Source organism: Panthera pardus, unplaced genomic scaffold (assembly GCF_024362965.1).
Source record: "Panthera pardus isolate Hobbes unplaced genomic scaffold, ASM2436296v1 HiC_scaffold_2, whole genome shotgun sequence".
Lineage (NCBI taxonomy): Eukaryota > Metazoa > Chordata > Mammalia > Carnivora > Felidae > Panthera > Panthera pardus.
This window is the reverse complement of record NW_026526765.1, coordinates 126,122,569-126,143,239: the sequence shown is the minus strand read 5'-3', so window position 1 is coordinate 126,143,239 and position 20,671 is coordinate 126,122,569. Positions and strand designations below refer to the sequence as shown.

Sequence of the window (20,671 nt, the reverse complement as noted above, 5' to 3'; positions counted from 1 at the left end):
CCTTGCCTAAGGTTTAAGACCTAGGTTTCTCAGACTCTGAAGTCTTTGCTTTTTTAATTTTAATGATTGTCACATCATCATAGACTTTGGAAGGTTAAAATGCACTCCAGTTATCTTTAATTAGGTCTGATGAACTGGTTTGCCTGGAGAAAGATCATAAGTAGATTTTATAAAGTTCCCAAATTTTGTTAATGGCGTGTCCCATATGGACACATTGTTTTCTCACTTTGAATGCCTACTCTTGCAGATGGAGCCATAGGGAAGTATATTATTTCTGGTTTCTCTACTGCAGTGAAATATCAGTTGATGCAGTTATTTATTTTTTGTCTTTCTAAAAGGAATTAAGTGTCAGCTGTTTAACTTGCTGTTAGGTATTTGTTTAAAAACTAATTTTCGTACTTTGTCCTAAACTCAGTCTGATGGCAGTTCTTTCTCAAAATATATTTTGTACAAACCTTCGGGTGAGAGACCAATTATATTCAGTATTTATAGCTACCGAGACAAAGATATAACTAGTTTTTGCAATGATTGTCAACTGTGAGTGCTGGAACTCAAAAGATTTTCTAGTTAACATTCAGTTTCCTAAGAGAATTACCTAGTCGTTTAGTAAGACATGACAGCCATTTTAGGATGTTGCAAAAGAATTAGGTGTTTTGCTGCTGTTTGTGTTGGTACATTTTGTATGACCATTGTATTTTCCAGTGTTCATTAACAATACACAGTATGTGATGATCTTGATAATTTAAAAGTGTCTCTCTAGGGGTGCTTGGGTGGCTGAGTTGGGTAAGCGTCTGACTCTTGAGTCAGGCTCAGGTCATGATGTCACAGTTGTGAGATGGAGCCCCGTGTCAGGCTCTATGCTGAACGTGGATCCTGCTTGGGATTCTCTCTCTCTCTCTCTCTCTCTCTCTCTCTCTCTCTCTCTCTCTCTCTCTGCCTCTCTCTCTCTCTGCCTCTCTCTCTCTCTCTCTCTCTCTATGCCTCTCTCTGTCTCTGTCTCTGTCTCTCTCTGTCTCTCTGTCTCTCTCTCTCTTCCCCTCCCTCCCTCTCTCTCGGCCCTTCCCTGCTGACACACACTCTCTCTGACACTCTCAAAATAAATAAACATTTTAAGAAAAATAAAAAATAAAAGTGTCTCTGTGGGTATGTACTCAAACTAGGATAATCTGCATCCTTCAGATTAGTTTGTAATAGTTGTAGTTTCTCCAAGCATACAGTTCTGAGCACATAAGGACAAAATTCTTGATCTTGAATTCTATTTTAGGGAATTTTAGCACTGATCTTACTCTCTTGGATTGGACCAAATACATGTGGACTTGTAACAGTTTTCAGTAGCTAATGGGTGTGTTGTCTTTTCTCATTTTCTCATGCCCTGAGATAGCGTCCTACATTTTTGTTTGTCTGTAATGTTCACTAAAAATTCTGCTGGTGATCTTAGGAACTTCCCAATGCTTGAAGAATACATGTAAGCAGGATGAAGGTTTTAACTATTCTTTTGGGATTTTAACTTGGCTCATTTTCTTCTTCTTAGCTGATACTCCTCCTCCTGCCTATATGCCCCCAGACGATCAAATGGGTCAAGATAATTCCCAGCCCATGGATACAAGCAATAACATGATTCCTCAGATTATGCCCAGTATCTCCAGCAGAGGTAAGAGAAAAATACCGTGTTTTATTGTTGTTGCTATTTTGTTTGTTTGTTTTTAATTTTTTAGCCACTTTTAAGAAACCAACTTTATTGAAGCATAATTTATATATCCTAACATTTATCCATTAGAAGTGTACGATGCAGTGATTTTTAGTAATATGCATAAAGTTTGGCACCATCATCACAATCTGCTTGTAGAACGTATTTATAAGCTTTTTAGAAGATCCCCTGTGCCTATTTGCAGTCTATCCCTGTTCCTTTCATCAGCTCCAGAGACCCTCTAGACTGTTTTCTGTCTATATAGATTTACCTTTTCTGAACATTTCGTGTATGTTGAATCACATAATGTGTAGTCTTGTGCATCTTGGCTTCTTTGATTTAGCATAATGTTTTCAAGGTTCTTTCACGTTGAACCACTTATCAGTAGTTTGTTCCTTTTTATTGCTGAATGATATTCCATGGTATGGATGTACCACATTTTTTTATCCATTCATCAGTTGATGGACATTTGATTTATTTCTAGTTTTTGGCTCATATGAACAATACTGTTTGGAACATTTGCATATAAGTCTTTGTATGGGCTTTCTTTTTATTTTTCTTGGATAAATGCCTAAGAATGGAATTTCTGACGCAATACAGTAAATTTAACTATTTAAGAAAACTGCCAATTTCTCCAAAGTGGCAGTATTGTTTCATATTCCTACCAGTAACATAGGAGGTTCCAGTTTCTCCACATGCTCTTGATACTTGTTATTGTCAATCTTTTTATCTTTTTATCACCACTCTATCGATTTTAGTGCACGTGAAGTGGTGTCTCGTTGTTTTAATTTGCATTTCCATAATGAGTAATGATTGTTGAACATTCTTTATGTCCTTATTAGCCATTCATACATCTTTTTTCATGAAATACTTAAATCTTTTGCCCATTTTTTATTTGGGTTGTTTGTTTTACTGTTCACTTGTAAGAGTTCTTTATATATTCTGGATAGAATTCCTTTGTTAGATGTATGATTTGGAGGCATTTTCTGTCAGTCTGTGGGTTATTTTTGCATTTTCTTAATGCTTGTTTTTGGATTTTCTTTTGAGGCATGAAAATTTTTGATTTTTTTTCTATACCTTTATTTATTTACTTTTCAGTAAGTTTGAATCCTTGAGGGGTACAGTATCACATGGATTCTGTGACCAGTGGCTTTAGCAGGAAGGTTGCTTTGGAATTTGGCACAAACCATGCCATTGTTTCCATGAGCATGAGTAACTTTTCCCCAGATTACTCTGGTTTCGTTCAGTTTGCCACCAGGAGTCACTGTGTTCTATGCCTTGTACACATCAGCACATCTCTCTCCAGGGTAGAGTTCAGTTTCATCTCGAGCATAAACACTTTCAGTTTTAAGAAGAGCTTTGTGCTCCCTCTGGTCCTGGAGACCCCGCTTAGAGCCAGCAAAAATGGCTTTGGACCACAGCCTTCAGACATATTTGTCATTTTAGGAGTTCTGTTCCCAGCAGGCCTCCACAGGCTACAAGACGGCAGAAGGAGCTGCAAGTTTTTAATTTTGACGCAGTCCAGTTTGTCAGTTCTTTCTTTCTTGATCATGCTTGTGGTGCTGCATTTAGAAAATCTTTGTCTATCCCAAAGTTGTGAAAATAGTTTCTATTTCGTCTTTTTCTAGAAATTTTATAGCCTTAACTTTTACATTTAGGTCTGTGATTCATTTTGAGGTAAACTTTTTGTATGGTAAAGATCTAAATTCCTCTCTGTGCATGTAGATATCCAGTTGTGTCTAGCACTATTTTGTTGAAAGGTATCTACGATTTCTCCAACAAATTGCCTTGGCATGTTTTTCAGAAACCAATTGACCATATATGTAAGAGTTTGTTACAGGACTTGTATATCTATATCTCATAGTCTAGGATACTTACTAAAGCTTCATAGTAAATTTTGAAAGCGAGAAGTGTTTTTTTGAAATTTGAAAGCGAGAGGAATTTTTTCTTTTTCAAAATCGTTTAGCACTTCTGCATTCTTTGCATTTCCGTATCATTTTGGTATCAGTGTGTAAATTTCTGCCTCCCAAAAATTCCTTCCTTGGATTTTGATAGAGATCATGTTGAATCTCTGAATCAGTTTGAGAGGTTTGCCATCGTCTTCCAGTGCACAGATGTGATATGTCTTCCCATTTATTTACATCTTCCAGTTTTCAGTATTGTTTTACTTTTGCTTTCCTTTATAGATGCATTCCTGAGGGAATGGAATTTCTTGAGAACTTCATATTTGGTTTCTTCTTAATTAAATACATTGAAATACAATTGATTTTCGTGTATTAATCTTGTAACCTGCAACCTTGCTGAACTCATTTATTCTAGTAGGGTTTTTTTGTGTGTGTATGCGAATTCCTTAGGGTCTTATGAATACAGGAACAGGTAAATAAAAAACAGCATTATATTTATCCTATCCAATGTGGATGCCTTTTAACCTCTCTCTCTCTCATTAGTATTATTAGAGGGCATATATGAAAACCTACAGCTGTCACCATCTTTAATGGTAAAACGCTAGATTACTTTCCCCATACAATTGAAGATGTGGCGTGTGTGTGTGTGTGTGGCGCGCGCGCGCGCACACACACACACACACATTTATGTTTATGAATATATTTATGAATATATTACTCAGACATCAAAAAGAATGAAAATTTGCCATTTCCAACAATGTGGATGAAGCTAGAATGTATTATGCTAAGCGAAATAAGCAGAGAGAGACAAATATCATATGAGGTCACTCATGTGGAATTTAAGAAACAAAACAGATGAACATATGGGAAGGTGGGGGGGGAGGAGAAAAAAGGAAAATAAAGCACAAGAGACTCAACGATAGAGAACAGGGTTGATGGAGGGAGGTGGGTGGGAGATGGGCTGGGTGGGTGACAGGTATTAAGAACGGCACTTGTGATGAGCCCTGGGTGTTGTATGTAGGTGGTGAGTCACTGAATTCTTCTTCTGAAATCGATATTGCACTGCATGTTATCTAACTAAAATTAAAAAAGAAAAAAAAAGACAAGGATGCCTGCTCTCACCACTTGTACTTACCACCGTTCTGGCCGTAAACTACTAGGTCTCTTCTATTCCTAGTTTTCTGAGAATTTTTACCATGAATGGATGGTGGATTTTGTTAGAAGCTTTTTCCGCATCTGTCGAGATGATCAGATGAGGTTTTGTTCTTTTTTCTAACAGTAAGGTGTATTACATGAACTTGAAACCAATCTTTTATTCCTGGGATATTTCCATATGGTGTATAATCTTTTTTTACATATTTCTAGATTAGATTTACTGATATTTTGTTGAGTGTTTTTACTTGTGTATTCATGAGGAAGGGATAGTGGTATGTAGTTTTGTTGGGTTGTCTTTATTCAGCATTGATATCAGGGTAATAATGACATCATGGAATGAGTTGGTAACTGTTCCCTCCTATTTTTGGAAGAGTTTGTTTGTATTATTTCTTCTTTAAATATTTGATAGAATTTACCAGTGAAGATATTTGGGCTTGGACTTTTCTTTGTGGGGAAATTTAATTCCTGTTCAATTTCCTTGATTCTGTCATTCTCTTCAGAGTCTCTGGGTTTTTTGTTTGTTTGAGTCAGTTTTGGTAATTTGTATCTTGCTAGGAGTTTGTTCACTTTGTCTAGATTGTCTAATTGTTGACATAAAGTTTTTTGTGGTACTTCTGTGGGGGTTAGTGGTGATGTCTTCATTTCTGATTTTGGTAATTTGTGTCTTGTTCTTTTTTTTCTTGGTTGGTTTTTAGCTAAAGGGTTGTTAATTTTGTTGATCTTTTGAAAGAACCAGCTTTTCTCTTTTTCACGGATTTCCAGTCCAGTCTGTCTTATTTTCTTTATTCTGCTTACTCTAGTCTTAGTTTGCTTCTCTTTCTATAGTTTCTTAAGGTGAAATCTTAGGTTATTGGTTTGAGTTGTTTCTTTTTTAGCATAGGAGTTCAAACCCATAACTTCTGATACGTTTTGTTTTCAGATTTATTCAGTTCACAATATTTTTAAATTTCCCTTGTGATTTCTTACTTTGACCCTTTGTTTATTTAGCAACATGTTCATCAGTTTCCATATATTTCAGGATTTCCCCAGTATTTTCTGTTGGTTCCTAATTTAATTCCATTGTGGGAATATAAAGCATTGAACCTAAATTGTATGAGTTCCGTTCTTTTTAAAACTTATTGAGAATTGTTTTATGCATGTTTTTGTACAGCCTGTGACCTAAGAATGGTTTTTAGATTATTAAAGCGTCGTTGAGGTGCCTGGGTGGCTCAGTTGGTTAAGCGTCCGATTTCGGCTCAGGTCATGATCTCACGGTTCGTGAGTTCAAGCCCTGCGTCGGGCTCTGTGCTGACAGCTCAGAGCCTGGAGCCTGCTTCAGATTCTGTGTCTCCGTCTCTCTCTGCCCCTACCTAGCTTGTACTCTGTCTCTCTCTCAAAAATAAATAACCATTTAAAAAAATGGAAAAAAAAAGAGTTGTTAAAGATGAATACGTGACAAAGATAGTCTGTAGCTTTCAAAATCTAAAATATTTGCATCTCACTTGGTCATGGAATTTAATCCTTCTTGTGTCTTGCCAGATTTAGCGGGCAGAAAAGGTTTGCCAGCTTCTGGCAGAGCAGTGGTCTATTTTAGAGACTAATTCCATGTGTATGTGGGAAAAAAACTGTATATTCTGATACCGCAGGATGTCTTAAGACCTGTGGATTTTAGTAACATCAAGTTAGTAGTGTTGTTCAGGTTCTCTCTATCCTTGATTATTTTCTTTCTAATTGTTCTATCAGTGATTGAGAGTGTGAGATTGCAGGTTGGGGCATCTCCAACTATTGCTGTTGAATCCTTTATTTCTACTTCCATTCCTGTTGGTTTTTGCTTCATATACTTTGAGGGCTCTGTTGGTAAAGTGAGCAATTTGGTATCCTTAAGTATATGCACAGTGTTGTGCAATCATCACTAGTATCCATTTCCAGAACTTTCCATCATCTCAAACAGAACTCTTCCCATTAAACAGTAACTGCCCATCCCCCCTCCACTTAGCTCCTTGGTAGCTACCATTCTACTTTCCGTCTCTGAATTTGCCTATCTAAGTGGAATCATACAATATTTGTCTTTTTGTGGCTGACTTCTTTCACTCAGCCTAATCTTTTCAAGGTTTATCCATGTTATAGCATGTGTTTATCTCATGTCTTTAAAGACTGAATGTGTTCTCTCGTATGCACGTTATTATATGCACTTCTGTGCCACATTTTGTTAATCCATTTATCAGTTGATGGACATTTGGGTTGTTTCTGCCTTTTGGTAGAATAGTGAATAATGCCACTATGAATATTGTTGTCTAGGTATTTATTCGACTCTCTGCTTTTAATTCATTTGGATCCTATCCCTGGGAGTAGAATGACTGGATTTTGTGGTGATTCTGTTTAACTTTTTGAGGAACTGCCAAACTTTTTTTCCACAGTGGCTGTACCATTTACATTTCCCCTAGCAGGGCATTAGAGTTCTCACTTCTCTGCATTCTTGCCAACTCTTGTTATTTTCCATGTTTCTTGTTTGGTTCATTTTTGTTTTTTTATATAATGGCTATCCTAATGGGTGTGAAGTGGTATCTCATTGTCTTTCTAAAGTCACTGTGTTTTGAGACCTTAAACTCCTTGGTATATGACCAGTTAGAAGAAGTAAGGTACTGCCATTTTACACATTTCTTAAAAGGATGGTGTTTTTGTGTACTTTGCATGTGTTTGTGATGATGCCATATGAGTGTATGTCACATGTGTTTTCCCAGGACCCCCGCATTTCTCAAGATAGTTAAATTTCAGGCCTCCCTAGTAGTTTTGTTAATGTGTGAGTAATATCTTTGCTTTTTCAAGGTCTAGAATTTATCTAGGAATTTTGTCATACTAATTTTCTTGTAATTCATAGAATCTCCCTTCATTTGGATCAAAATGTCTCAGACATCAATTTCTGGATGTGAATTCTTGCACCTCCCCTTATTCGCTTTGCAGCCTAAGATGGCTTTTTAAATCTCTCAGCTTCCCTTTCTCCATTTGTAAATTAAACAGAGAGAATGTCTGCACAGGAATTGTTAGTTGTTGATTGGATTAGATGCTCTGCGTAATGACCATGGCATACCGCGTCAGGAAATACCCAGTGAATGGTGTTCTCATCATCCTTGAAAATACGGAGAGGATTTACTTCACCTGTCATCTTCCTTTTCCTCTTTCTCCTGACTGTGCAGAGGGCGGAGTGCAGTTTCCTGCTGTTGTGTGTGAGACACTCCTTGCTGTACTGTTTGTCTCGGCCTAACAGCTTAGTCCCTTTAGAGGAACTTGGCACTCAAGTCTTCTTGCCCTCCTTAGATGTCTTTTTTCACCGAAGTTTCCTGTGATTTCAGTCCTATTTTGTGTTTTTTCTCTCTGTTTTCTTTGACAGATAGGTGACAGAAGGGAACTCAGAGTTAAACTGTAGCACCTTGAATTGCCAGTTGACAGTGTGTCCCTTGCCTTGAGCAGAGACAAAGCTCTTCATTCTTTTTTTCCAAACCAAAATTGTCTTTTTAGTTGTGCTTAGCATTTTTTCTCTGCAAGCTTCTGCTTGGCTCTGGCTTTCCTGATACTATTCTTAAAACTGCCTGAAACTCATTTGTCTGCGTCTGGTTATGGGCCCCTCCCTGTTCCATCTTTTGTATAAACTTCTTTAAATTCTGACCTCTTAGGACTTCTCTTTATGGGTCCACATTGGTTTATTTTTCTCTGGTCCTGCTTATCTGAATTCTTTGCAGTTGAATAACCAGTGCTGAGTTTATAAAAGTTAACCAATTCTTTTGCATGGCCTGCCTCAGCCACATAGCCGCTCTTAAGGGTTTTTGGACATTTTTTTTATGTCTGTCTTTTTTGAAAGAAAACTTGAGGGTTCATCACTTATCTTCCGCATTTCAGCCTCAAGAAAGAAACCCTGTGAGCATTGGAAGAAGAGTTTCATGTGTCCCTCCCGTCCATTGCATCCATTAGGAATTGTTGACTTTCACAACAATAAGATTTTGGCCGATAGTTGATGTATAAATCTTTTTCCATAGGCAGTTCTGGCCTTTAACATTAGTATGTATACCACCTTTTACCAAAGTTAATGCTCACTTAGTTGTGTGTGTGAGTGTGTGTGTGTGTGTGTGTGTTTTCAACAGACTTTATTTTTTATATGAGTTTTAGGTTCACAGCAAATAAGAGTATAAAAGTACAGGTCATTCTCACCTCCCACCCCCACCTCCACACATGCACAGCCTGGCCAGCTACCAAAACCCTACACTGGAGTGGTCCATTTCTTACAATCGATGAACCTGCCTTTACCATCATTATCATCCCAAATTGATAATTTACATTAGAGGCCGTTCTTGGTGTGTGTTTTGTGGATTGTAACAAATGAATGTAGTAGCGAAGTATATGGAAGTATACCTATGGTATACAGAATAGTTTCACGGCCCTAAAAATCCTCTATGCTTTGCCTGCTCATCCCTCATTCACCCCTCATTCCCTCTGACTCCTGGTAATTTTTCTGTCTCCATAGTTTTGCCTTTTCCAAAACGTCATCTAATTAGAATCCTATAGTATGCAGCCTCGTCACATTGGTTTCTTTCACAGAGTAACATGCATTTAAGTTTCATCTCTTTTCATGGCTTGATAGCTCATGTATCTGTTGAGCTGAATAATATTCTGTCATCTGGGTGTACCAGAGTTTGTTATCCACTCACCTACTGAAGGACATCTTGCTTGCTTTTAAGTTTTGGCAGATATGAATAAGGCTGCTGTACACATCTATGCGTAGGTTTTTATGTGGAATACATTTTTAGCTCCTTTGGGTAAATACTGAGCGTGTTTGCTGGTATATGATTATATGGTAAGAGTATGTTAAGTTTTGTAAGAAACTGCCAAACTGTCTTCCAAAGTGGCTGTACCATTTTACGTTCCCACTAGCAGTGAATCGGAATTCTTACGGCTCCACATACTCACCAGCATTTGATGTTGGCCCTCTTTTGGATTTTGGCCATTCTAATGTCCCTATATGTCCCTATAATGTCACTGCCATCTATAGTGGTATTTTACTGCTATTTTAATTCGCATTTACTGATGGCATACAATGTGGGGCCTCTTTTATATGCTTATTTGTTATGTGTCTATCTTCTTTGAGGTGGCTGTTTATGTATTTAATCCATTTTTTTTTAATTGGGTTATTTATTTTCTTGTTGGATTTTAAGAGTTCTTTGTATATTTTGGATAATAGTCCTGTACCAGATATGTCTTTTGCATGTATGGACAGAGGATCTGAATAGACATTTTTCCAAAGAAGGCATAAAGATGGCAACAGACATACGAAAAGATGCTCAGTATCATTAATCATCAGGGAAATGCAAATCAAATCACAGTGAGGCACCACCCCACACCAGGCTGAGCAGCTAGTATCAAAAAGGCAAGAAATAAGGATTGACGAGGATGTGGAGAAAAGAGAACTTGGTACACTATTTGTGGGAGTGTAGATTGGGGCAGCCACTGTGGAAAACAATACGCAGATTCCTCAAAAATTTAAAAATAGAAACACTGTATTTTCTAGTAATTCCACTTCTGGTTATTTATCCAGAGAAAGTGAAAACACTATTTTTTTTTGAAAACACTAATTTGAAAAGATATCTGCACCTCTGTGTTTGTTGCAGCATTATTTACAATAGCCAAGATATGGGAGCAACCTAAGTGTCCATTGGTACATAAGTGGATAAAGGAGATTTATACACAGTGGAATATTACTCAGCCATAAAAATGAGATCTTGCCATTTTGCATCAACATAGATGGATCTAGAGGCTGGTTACTCTGCTAAGTGACATAAGTCACAAATACAAATTTGTCACAAAGACAAATACCATATGATTTTACACATGTGTTGTGTAATGTTGTGTGGTGACTGGTGGTAACTGCTCGTATTGTGGTGAGTGGTGAGTAATGTATAGGGATTATCTAATCACTGCGTTGTATGCCTGGAACTAAAGTGATGTTGTATATCAACTATACATCAGTAATAAAAATTTTAAAGAAAAAAAATAAATGTGATGTTGCCTATCCTTGTATTTGTATTTGATAATTTTTCAAATCATCATATTCAAGGCATTTTTTTTTTTTTGATACAGACTCAAAGCCAGGGAGGAACAATGAGATTTAAGTGGAATATCTGAAAGTATTTTTCATAGAGTGCTTGGGTTTGGTTAAAGGGAAACAAAGAATCTGGGGTTTCTAATTCACTCATTAAATGTTTTGTTTTTTGTATTTTTGTCTGGTTTGTTTACAGATGTTCAGCCTGTTGCCTATGAGGAGCCCAAACATTGGTGTTCAATTGTCTACTATGAATTAAACAATCGTGTTGGGGAGGCTTTTCATGCATCTTCTACTAGCGTGTTAGTGGATGGATTCACAGACCCTTCAAATAACAAAAGTAGATTCTGCTTAGGGCTGTTGTCAAACGTTAATCGTAATTCAACAATTGAAAACACTAGGCGACATATTGGAAAAGGTAATTTTGTCATTTCCCTGCGTTCAGTTGAAATGAGTCCTTTGCTGTACTTGCTGTTTACCATGTATCATGGAAGGTGCTGGCGCGTAAGATGAGCCTAGAGCATGGGTGCTGCTCTCCAGTTCTGCTGGTGAATGTATTAAGACCTAATCAGTCCTCTTTTCCTTATCCTGCTTAGTTTTACTTCTTAGTACTTAGGATCTGAAATTATATTATTTCTGTGTTTATTTTTTGAGTATCTTCCTGATTGGAATGTAAGCTTTACAGAAATACGCATTGTTCATAGCAGTATTTTCAGCAGTGCCTGGCTCATAGTAAATACACAGCAAATATTTGTGAAATATAGGAGTGCTGGTGGAAGAGTAGAATTTATTAATTGAGGTATTTGTGGAGTATTTTGAGTTAAAGTGCCTTGTAAGAATTTCTCTTATGTTGGAGGAGCCGGGTTACAGGTAGGGAATCCAATTTGAATGATACAAGTTTCCAGTGGCTTCACCACTATTCCTCCTGCCTTTTAAATTCAGGTAACAAGGTTTTATTTATATTTCATCCTGCAAGGCAGTTGCCACAACAAACAAGGAACTTTCCACACCTCAGTGAAAGGGCAGAGTCCCATGCATCAAGTGGCCAGGAAGGAAACCTATCCCAGGTGGAGTGTATTACCTGTCTCCTAAGAAGTGTAGTTTTTACCACTTGCTGTTTTTGGCTTCTTTGACTTGAGAAAGTCTTAGTTCAAGTTAGGAGAAGATGTACATAATTATCATTGTAAAGTGATTTCTTGTAGAAGAGATTCAGCAAAATACTATGGCCAAAAATAAGTTGAAAAGAAAGTTTCCATTCTTTTTTGACTCTTGCCATCTTGGTGCAATTTTGTAGGTGAAATGCCTCACTTCTATGCGTTGATTTTCGCACTACAGTAGGGTAATTTAAGAGAAATCTACTTGGTGAATTCTTAGTTCTGGAATCTGTTTTCCCTTTTTTTCTAGTACCCAGTTCTAGGATCCCTTCTTCTATGTGCCATTTTTATTTGCTCAGAAACAAAACACAGCTTTTCGTATCACAGCCTGATATAAGTCTGTGACTCACATGTGTATGGGGTATGTGTTATAAAGGTGGTCTTATTAACACTGTTTGGGTAGTGAAAAGTTGGAAATAACCTAAACTTTAACTACATAATTTGAAGTTTTAATATTGAAATTACATTTATATATTATTTACATATATATTTTTTAAATAGAAAAACCATTCTTTTTAGGGGAAGTGAAATAAATCTGCTGTTTAGAACCCCTTCCTGTGAACTGAAATTACATATGTGGTTTAGGGTCTCTTTTTTTTTTTTTTTTTTTTTTTTTAGTTTATATATTTATTTTGAAAGGGAGAGAACGAACAAGGGCGGGGCTGAGAGAGAGGGGGGACAGAGGATCCCGAGGGGGGACAGAGGATCCCAGGGGGGTTCTGTGCTGACAGCAGAGAGGATTTAGGGTCTTTGAATGCTGCTGTACCCTCCATTAGTAAAAAGTGCAAAACACTCTGCCAACTGACTCTATGATAGTTAAGAGCGCCAGCTTTCCTTTAAAAGGACTCATCATAGGTGCCTTTTTTGTCTTTTTGCCTTCGCTTTCTCTCATAGAGCTAACAAGTGATTGTTGGCAAAGAGAAGACAACCTAAGAACTGATAAACGTAATAATCTGCCAGACTGAGGGTTAAGTCTTGGTTACCTGAGGACCACTGTAGAATTTAGGCAGACATTAACCTCTTCCTTATCTTCGGCACCATAGGCCCTCTAGTGGTAGCTTCTACCTCCAGACTTTGCGCGGTTGCTGTGGATTAGTGGGTGTTCTTGGTTGCACCCCATACAGCCTCTTTGATTTCATTATACTGATTTATTAAGGTGAGTCTTGGAATGCTCGTCTTTTTAAGGTGTTCATCTGTACTACGTTGGTGGCGAGGTGTATGCGGAGTGCCTCAGTGACAGCAGCATATTTGTACAGAGTAGGAACTGCAACTTTCATCACGGCTTTCATCCTACCACTGTCTGTAAGATTCCCAGCAGTTGCAGCCTCAAAATTTTTAACAATCAAGAGTTTGCTCAGCTTCTGGCTCAGTCTGTCAACCATGGGTTTGAGGCGGTGTATGAGCTCACCAAAATGTGTACCATTCGAATGAGTTTTGTCAAGGTGAGTGGGTTGTAAGCTGTAGCTAAATTTGAGTCACTGTAAATATGTAGTTCATATTTCTATAGGTTATGATTCTAAAAAGTAATTCTTAAAATGCAAGGTGGGATTTACTTTTGACTTGACTTAATAGGTTTTTAAATGATGTTGTTGAATTTAAGGCTTTAACCACTCAATAGGTCTAAGTAGTAATTTTATAATCCAGACATTATAAAATGCATAATACTGACAATGATTTTGATATGAATAGGGGCTGAATTTATAAAGAATTTCAATTAAAGACCAAATTGCTAGAAAGCATTTCACATTAAAATTGCTTTTCAAGTTCCTTAACCTCTGCAATTTCAATTGTTATTAGATCCCACTGGAGTGACTTAAAAAATTCTTCAGAATACTAATATTATCTTCCAGGTATTTAACCTCTGTTATTAAGGATTTGCAAAGTTGAATATTTCAAATTTATCATTTGCTCTTGGCCTGATTTCATTGGCATTCCAAAGATGATGGTTCATGAGTAAACCCCAAATTAGGGGTAAAATTAGGGAAGAGTTTTAGTTGATACATTTAAGCATCCTGTACTACATCCACTTGGTCCTTACGGATTTAGCCAAAGAAGAGCATCTGTGAAATGCTGCATGTGGACTTTTTTTTTTTTTGACATTCAGAAGAATAGTCCAGTGTTTCCTTACTGTTTTGCTATAGGTCTGTTTTATGCATCACTTTATCAGCAGCCCCGAAGGCATGCCCCTCTCCATAGAAACCTAACTTTTGTATATTTAATTTCTACTCCACCACCCCTAAGCCTAATTTATCCATGCCAGCACTACTTTAAGCAGTAAAGCAGAGGATTTGGTAAATCCAGGCAAATAAAAGTGAAAAAATATATTTTAATCTTTATCTAGAGTTTTAGGTTAAAATATTCCAGCTTCCTTCATCCCAGCTACATTAATTACATTTGCATGCATTGATGAGATCTACAGTGCCTTCCTTAACTGATAGTTAAAAAAAACACACAAAAAAACCCCAAACCTAAAAACTAAAAGCTTTTTTTCCTAACAAAATCTGATGTGAATGTACATGAGACTGTAAGTTTTGTTTATCTCATTAAGTGAGAATGTATCTCACTGCAGAAATACTTATGTTTTAATTATGAGATATTGTACTGTATTAACTTTCTAAACTTAAAAAAAAAGAATTCTAAAACCTATCTTGCTCCAAGGATTTCTATTAAGGGACTCCTATCTCTTTCCAAAAGTTCTGCAACTCTGTTGCTTTGAATTCCATGGTGAATCCTAAGATTGGTTTTGTGATCTCTGTTGTTAAAGTATCTTTTTGTTAGTATGTTAAAATTGGTTTAGACTGGTTTAGAATTTAAAGAGGGCTTTGCTGTGATATCTTTTCATTTTCTTAGGGCTGGGGAGCAGAATATCACCGGCAGGATGTTACCAGCACCCCGTGTTGGATTGAGATTCATCTTCATGGGCCTCTTCAGTGGCTGGATAAAGTCCTTACTCAGATGGGTTCCCCTCTGAACCCCATATCTTCCGTCTCATAGTGCAGAAGTAGTCTTTTCAATTATGTTATTCGTGGACTCGTTTTAATTTTAGGGAAACTTTTCAGTACAGATACTGTGAGCTTACATGGAAAACAGATATTACAGCTTTTTTTTTTCTACATAATTGTGACCAATACATTTGTATTTTGTGACGAATCTACATTTGTTTGTTATTCGTGTTCATGTGATTAACTCTTAAAAGTGTTGTGAAAAATGTAAAGTAGAAGTATTGTACCCCAAATTCACAGGTTTGGCGTTGATCTTAAACTGGAACATAATTTTGCCTTATTGTCCCAACAACCTGTTATTTGTTCAGTTTCTTGGAAAAATATAATGCATCACATGATGAAAAATTATAATAGAAAAAGAAAGTATGTGGTGAAAATTCTTCCCTTCTACTTTTAACCCTACAGGAAATGTACTTTTTCCAGTTTCTTTGTCCTACCAGTGTTAAGAAAGTGTAGTTCGTTGTTTTCTGAAAGCATGTGGTAGGAGCTGAAAAGAAACTATAAAAAAAAATCTTCTATTTGAAGGAACACTATGCACTGCTCTCACAAGTAGTGTTCAGTAAAAGCAAAGTGATAGTTTTCTAGATGATGTCATAAAATGTCCATTTACTACAGCTAAGTGTTTGTCAGTCTGTTGTGGCTTCATTCAGTATATCTTTTGTAAAACATTTCCTTTTTTTAAGAAAAATTATTGTAAACACCAGATCTCCAGTATATGTCATTTACTCCGAGTCTGTCCCGAGTACTACTTTATAGCTAGTGCATGCGCGGCCTTGTTCAGCTTGGCTACTTTTGGCCACTGTTGCAAGAACTCTAACTTTGACATGCATTAATCTTCTGTTTTGCACTTTGATGGGTGACAGTTTTTAGTGTAACCTTTTGCGTAACACACTCAAGTGACTTGGACTTCGATACTCATCCTTACTTACTTGGTACCCCTTTTGTATTAACAAACACTGCGGTTTATAGATTACAGTTGTAGGAAGTTAGACTTTTTCTACCTTTTTTGTATTTTCGACCTAGTTTATAAGACTGTTATTCTGTAGCTCCAAATGTAAGGTGCCTTTCTAATTGCCTACCACTCTCTGGGTGTCACTCGTGTTGGAAAGTCACACACCCTTCCCATCGCTCTTACTGGCGTCAGTTGCCCCTAGTAAGGAAAGGACCTGTGTACGGTAGCCGTAAGAACCTCTTCGGTCTGACCCTAGGTTGGGGCTGCTGGTCTGGTACTTAAACGAGTAAGCAGTGGTTGTTGAGATAGTTGGTTTTGAAATAGTCACATATCAGAGAATGCAGACTATTCTCTCAGTTCCCACGTATGCTCTGTTTTTTCCCATTTATTAGCACTTCCATGGATGCTAATGTCCCAGAACACTAGTCCTCGGAGAGGAAAGACACGAAAACTCTAAAATACCTGTTCGTTCAGTCATGCTTGAGGGAAGGACTTTTAACCTCTCTTTCTAGAGAGCAGCCAAATGGACACTTGGTTATGGCATGAGAACAAAGATGTTATTTTGAAAAAAAGTGACCTAATTTACCTCTCAGAGAAAGCTATTTTCTGGTGCCTTTTGAAAGTATATGGAGCCATGTCAGTCTTCTGTTTAAAGTGCTAGTTTGGTTTGACTTTCTCTCCTTTGCCCTTTCTGCATTTTTTGAGGAAAGGAGAGTACAGTTCCTTTTTTCTGTGACATTATTTATTGCTTTTACAAGTGCAGCCAGTGGATGGCTTTAGTTCTGTCAGATGAAGCGCCATATATGTTTCAGCTCACAGTCCTTTGCTGGGTCAAAGGATACTTTCTGACAGTCACCTGAGCCTTCAACGTAAGTAAGTTTTATGTGACCTGCATTCTTAATCTTCCACACTTGTGTCAGCCACATGAAAGAGAATTATTTGCCTAGTGTTAGAACCTAGCTATTTACGTCGTTCTTTTACTTACCAGGCTTATGGCATAATCTTTGGAACAAATGTGTAGGAAGAAACCACCCAGGTTGAATGACGGATACGTGTAATCAACTTCCATGGACTTGAACTGGTGGAAACTGTTGAATTGTTTTATTGATGTTTTCAATTGATTTAATTAAAAATTGTTTTTATTCATGTTATGGTCTTTAGAGTTGTTGAGATTTTATGCGATTGGTCTTTTCTGTGTTTTCCTTAAGGAGTTGTGTCTCATGAAGGTCATTACTGAAGCTATTGACCGTTCAGAGTTCCATGGAAGAGTAGAAGCCTGTGGTCTTAACTAAAAGTCATTTACTATATACCCCTGGATTTTAACTGAAAATTTTATGCAGTTGCTTCTGTAATTCCCAGGGGTGTCCAAAATCTATGGATGGGAAGTAAAAATTGCCAGTAAGATTTTAAAAACTAAAATTCTGACCAATGAAGACACTTCTGAAAGAAACCATTTCAGAAAATTACAGTTTAAAATTTTTATTTAGACTTTGGAATGTTTCATGGTCAAATTTATGAAAACATCACCACTAGAACAATCAGACATTTCGTATTAATATTTGCAAGCTGAAAAGAGTAGAGCCTGGGAATAATAAAATTACAACCAGGTTGGTAAATGCAAAAAGAGAAATAGAATGAAAATTCATCTGAGTAATGAATTAACCCAAGAAAAAAATATTTGGAAAAACAATTTAAGAGTTGCATTTGGACCAGCGTGTTTGTATAATGAAGTATTATGGTCTGTTTGGTATTGCCTGGCTTATATTTTAGAATGTAAACTATTAGGCATGTTATTGATCTTCTGAAGCTAACACTTTTTCTTTAGAGATTAAGACATCAATCAAAATGCCAAGTATATACATCAGAATATAAATCATTTCTCACATTTTATTATTATGTAAGGAACCTATGGTAATAGAATTGGCTGGGTTTCTTAGTTGAAATCCACAGTAAGATTCCTAGGTAGTTCAGTGAGCTATACCTAATAGTATAGAAAGAGGATGTAGCTACTTGATACTTTTCATAACATTTGAGAGTAAGATATCCTTTTAAGATGTAAAATGATCAAGACGTGGTCCCATCTGAAATCTCTTGTCAAGATGAGAACTGGGGCTCACAGGGTACCTGTGGGAAACAGTTCTGTCACAGTGTTCTGTTGAAGGAGAAGATTTGTAGACAATATGAACTCCTGCCAGTAGCAGAGAACCTCCAGGAAGTCTGATGGTACCTGTTTAAGTACTCTATTTCTGTTCTAGAAAGCATCTGATATGCCAGCTTGGATCCATTTCTTTATTCTCTTTATGGTTGTTTGCTCAGTGTTCCTTTGAATCGTTATCACTTCCCCACTTAAAATGTGTTAATGTCTTTTATACTTACTGAAGAAGGAAGACTCTTGATAATTGAGCTTCCGATGATGACTTCAGTTTTGGATCTGTTAACCTTTAAGAGGATCAGAGCCCTTCTTTGTTGTATTACTTAAATCCTTGTTCACTGTCTCAGGTAGGAATATAAATATGTGTTCTCTTCATACCCATCAGCTAGATAAGCAAGGATCTTCTAAGATAGTAGTTAGCATGGTGGTTTCAGGCATGTTTGGTGATTTTTCTGGGAGGTAGTTTTCCTATACATTGGTTTGTGGGTGGTCTCTTGAGATACTAACTAGGGCAGCTTTCTGGGGGGCAGGCTCTTATTTGAGACCCATTTCCTCCAGAGCAGCAGCATTTTCCTCTTTGATAGAGATGGGATTTGGGAGAGGTTTTCTTCTCACAGAAGATGCATGTATGGAAAGTGAGACTTCAAGGCATTTCTTCTGCATAAAGACTTTTGCCTGCTGGACAGAAGCTTGGACAGTTCTTTGGAATTCACTGGGTTATAGTTCAGCATTTCCTAATTATGAGAGGTAACAATGTTTATCAAGCCTTTGTTTTATTGGATTATTCACAATAGAAACTTAACTTCTAAAATACTACTGTGTTACAACTGAAGTGTTACCCTAAAATTGGATGGTTTGTAAAAACCAATGAGAGGTATTTTACATAGCAATTTTTTTTTTTTTAAAAAGTAAGAGCGTGTGATATAATATTTGCTGGTAGCAATTGCTGTTAAACAAATGATGGGATGTTTGGGTGAAAACATCCAGCCATAGAGTAGGATTCTTCTGTCATTCATGGCAGAGTGAAAAAGGTGTGCATGGTTTTCATCCAAATAATTCAATTCTTGAAATTGTTAGCAATCATTATAAACCATTGTCCTCTAAGGATTTATTTGAAGATACTGTTATTAAAAAGTTCAGAATTTTGTGTACAGGTAGATTCTTGCCCCCCATTAATAAGTAGTGCCTTCTTGATACTAGCTGGTATTAACTATAATAAAACTACAGTGAGGCCAAACAATCCCACTTTCCTTATAAAGACATTTTTAGAGTCAGATATTCCTTTCTAATATCATTGGAGATAATGTTGCTTTGATTTATTCACGAAGTATTTTATATGTAGGGACTCTTGAAGATAATAGTTGGGCAAGCTGTTGTCTTCTTAATCTGTTTGGTTAAAATTGCATTTTAAGGATCACTTATTTTAAAATTGGATCGGATCGTAATCATGAGAACTGGATGTATGTGTGTACCTGCCCATCTTCTCTTAAAAAGATACTCATATGCAGATGATAAAGACCAAACCAGTGGCTGCAGTATAGGTCCGCTTCTTGTTCTGCTTCTGTTTATGTGGTAGAAAATGAAATTCTAGCAATATGCTTCAATTCTGTTACCTTTTTGATACTTATAAAAATGTATTAGGTTTTACTATACTGTGCTTTTTCAAAGCCATAACTCTTAAGAACTTTGTTTTTGCATATTGTTTGCTAATACTTTATTTTAATAAATCTCAAAACCTGCTTATGTGTCTGTTGGGTCTTTTTGTGTGTGTGTGTGTGTGTGTGTGTGTGTGTGTGTGTGTGTGTGTGTGTTGGGGGGGAAGGGGGTTTCTTTTGGTACTTTCTTTTGACATAACGTCTTTGACTGAATGGACTTTTAAAAAGGGTGAGTTGACCAGTCGCTGTGACTGGCTGTGTTATCTGTTTGTGTGCGCTAACAATAGGAAATGGATATACCATGCCTCCTTCCTCGGTGGGAGATCGGCTCAGAATGTAGTGTTTCTTCATTCTGTTTGTAAGAGAGTTGATGTGTTTTCTTTGTTTAGCTTAGTGTTAGTTTAGTTGGATTTTGAAAAAGTATTTAGATCTAGAGTCTGGGGTATTTTCATTTAACCGCTAATTTCCCTTCTGTAGATCTATCTGTAAAAGAGCGGTCTTGACTGCATGATTGGGAGGTAGAGTAGTAGCTATGGGTTCTGCCTGCCTCCGTGGGAGTCCTGGGCCTCATAGTTCTGTTCGCTTTGTGCCTTTAGGCAAGTTGATTAACCACTCTGTACCTCAGTTTCCTGATCTGTAAAGTGAAAGTCTACTGTATAGTATTTTGGGAAAGATTAAAGAAAATACAAATAAGGTACTTAGAGCAGTGCCTGGCACATAAGAACTCATATTTTTATTCTTATTATCTCTTGTATTTCTTCTTCTTTAATTGACAGGAATTATTTCTGATGCTGCTTGACTTCAGTAGATCAACCCTTGATTAGCCGCCTTGCCAGGTGGCTTTGTTATTATTTTCTCCTTAAAAAAATTTTTTTTTAAATCACACGTTAGTTTTATTAGCCCCACCGAGTACATACTTTTACCACCACTGTGTTGTATATAG

The 20,671-nt window shown here is 36.9% G+C and overlaps 1 protein-coding gene and 1 pseudogene across 1 annotated transcript in view; one reads left to right on the top strand and one right to left on the bottom strand.

Moving 5' to 3' along the window:
- The window catches only part of SMAD5 (SMAD family member 5), a 48,515-nt gene extending 28,703 nt beyond the window's left edge, over nucleotides 1-19,812 (top strand). The window contains exons 4-7 of the mRNA XM_019421934.2: nucleotides 1,532-1,651; nucleotides 11,010-11,231; nucleotides 13,153-13,409; nucleotides 14,818-19,812. Coding sequence (XP_019277479.1) covers nucleotides 1,532-1,651; nucleotides 11,010-11,231; nucleotides 13,153-13,409; nucleotides 14,818-14,961 — 743 coding nt within the window. The 3' untranslated portion in view covers nucleotides 14,962-19,812. The remainder of the gene's footprint in view (nucleotides 1-1,531; nucleotides 1,652-11,009; nucleotides 11,232-13,152; nucleotides 13,410-14,817) is intronic.
- LOC128778346 (60S ribosomal protein L35a-like) lies at nucleotides 2,782-3,128 on the bottom strand (annotated as a pseudogene).
- Nucleotides 19,813-20,671: the final 859 nt, after the last annotated feature.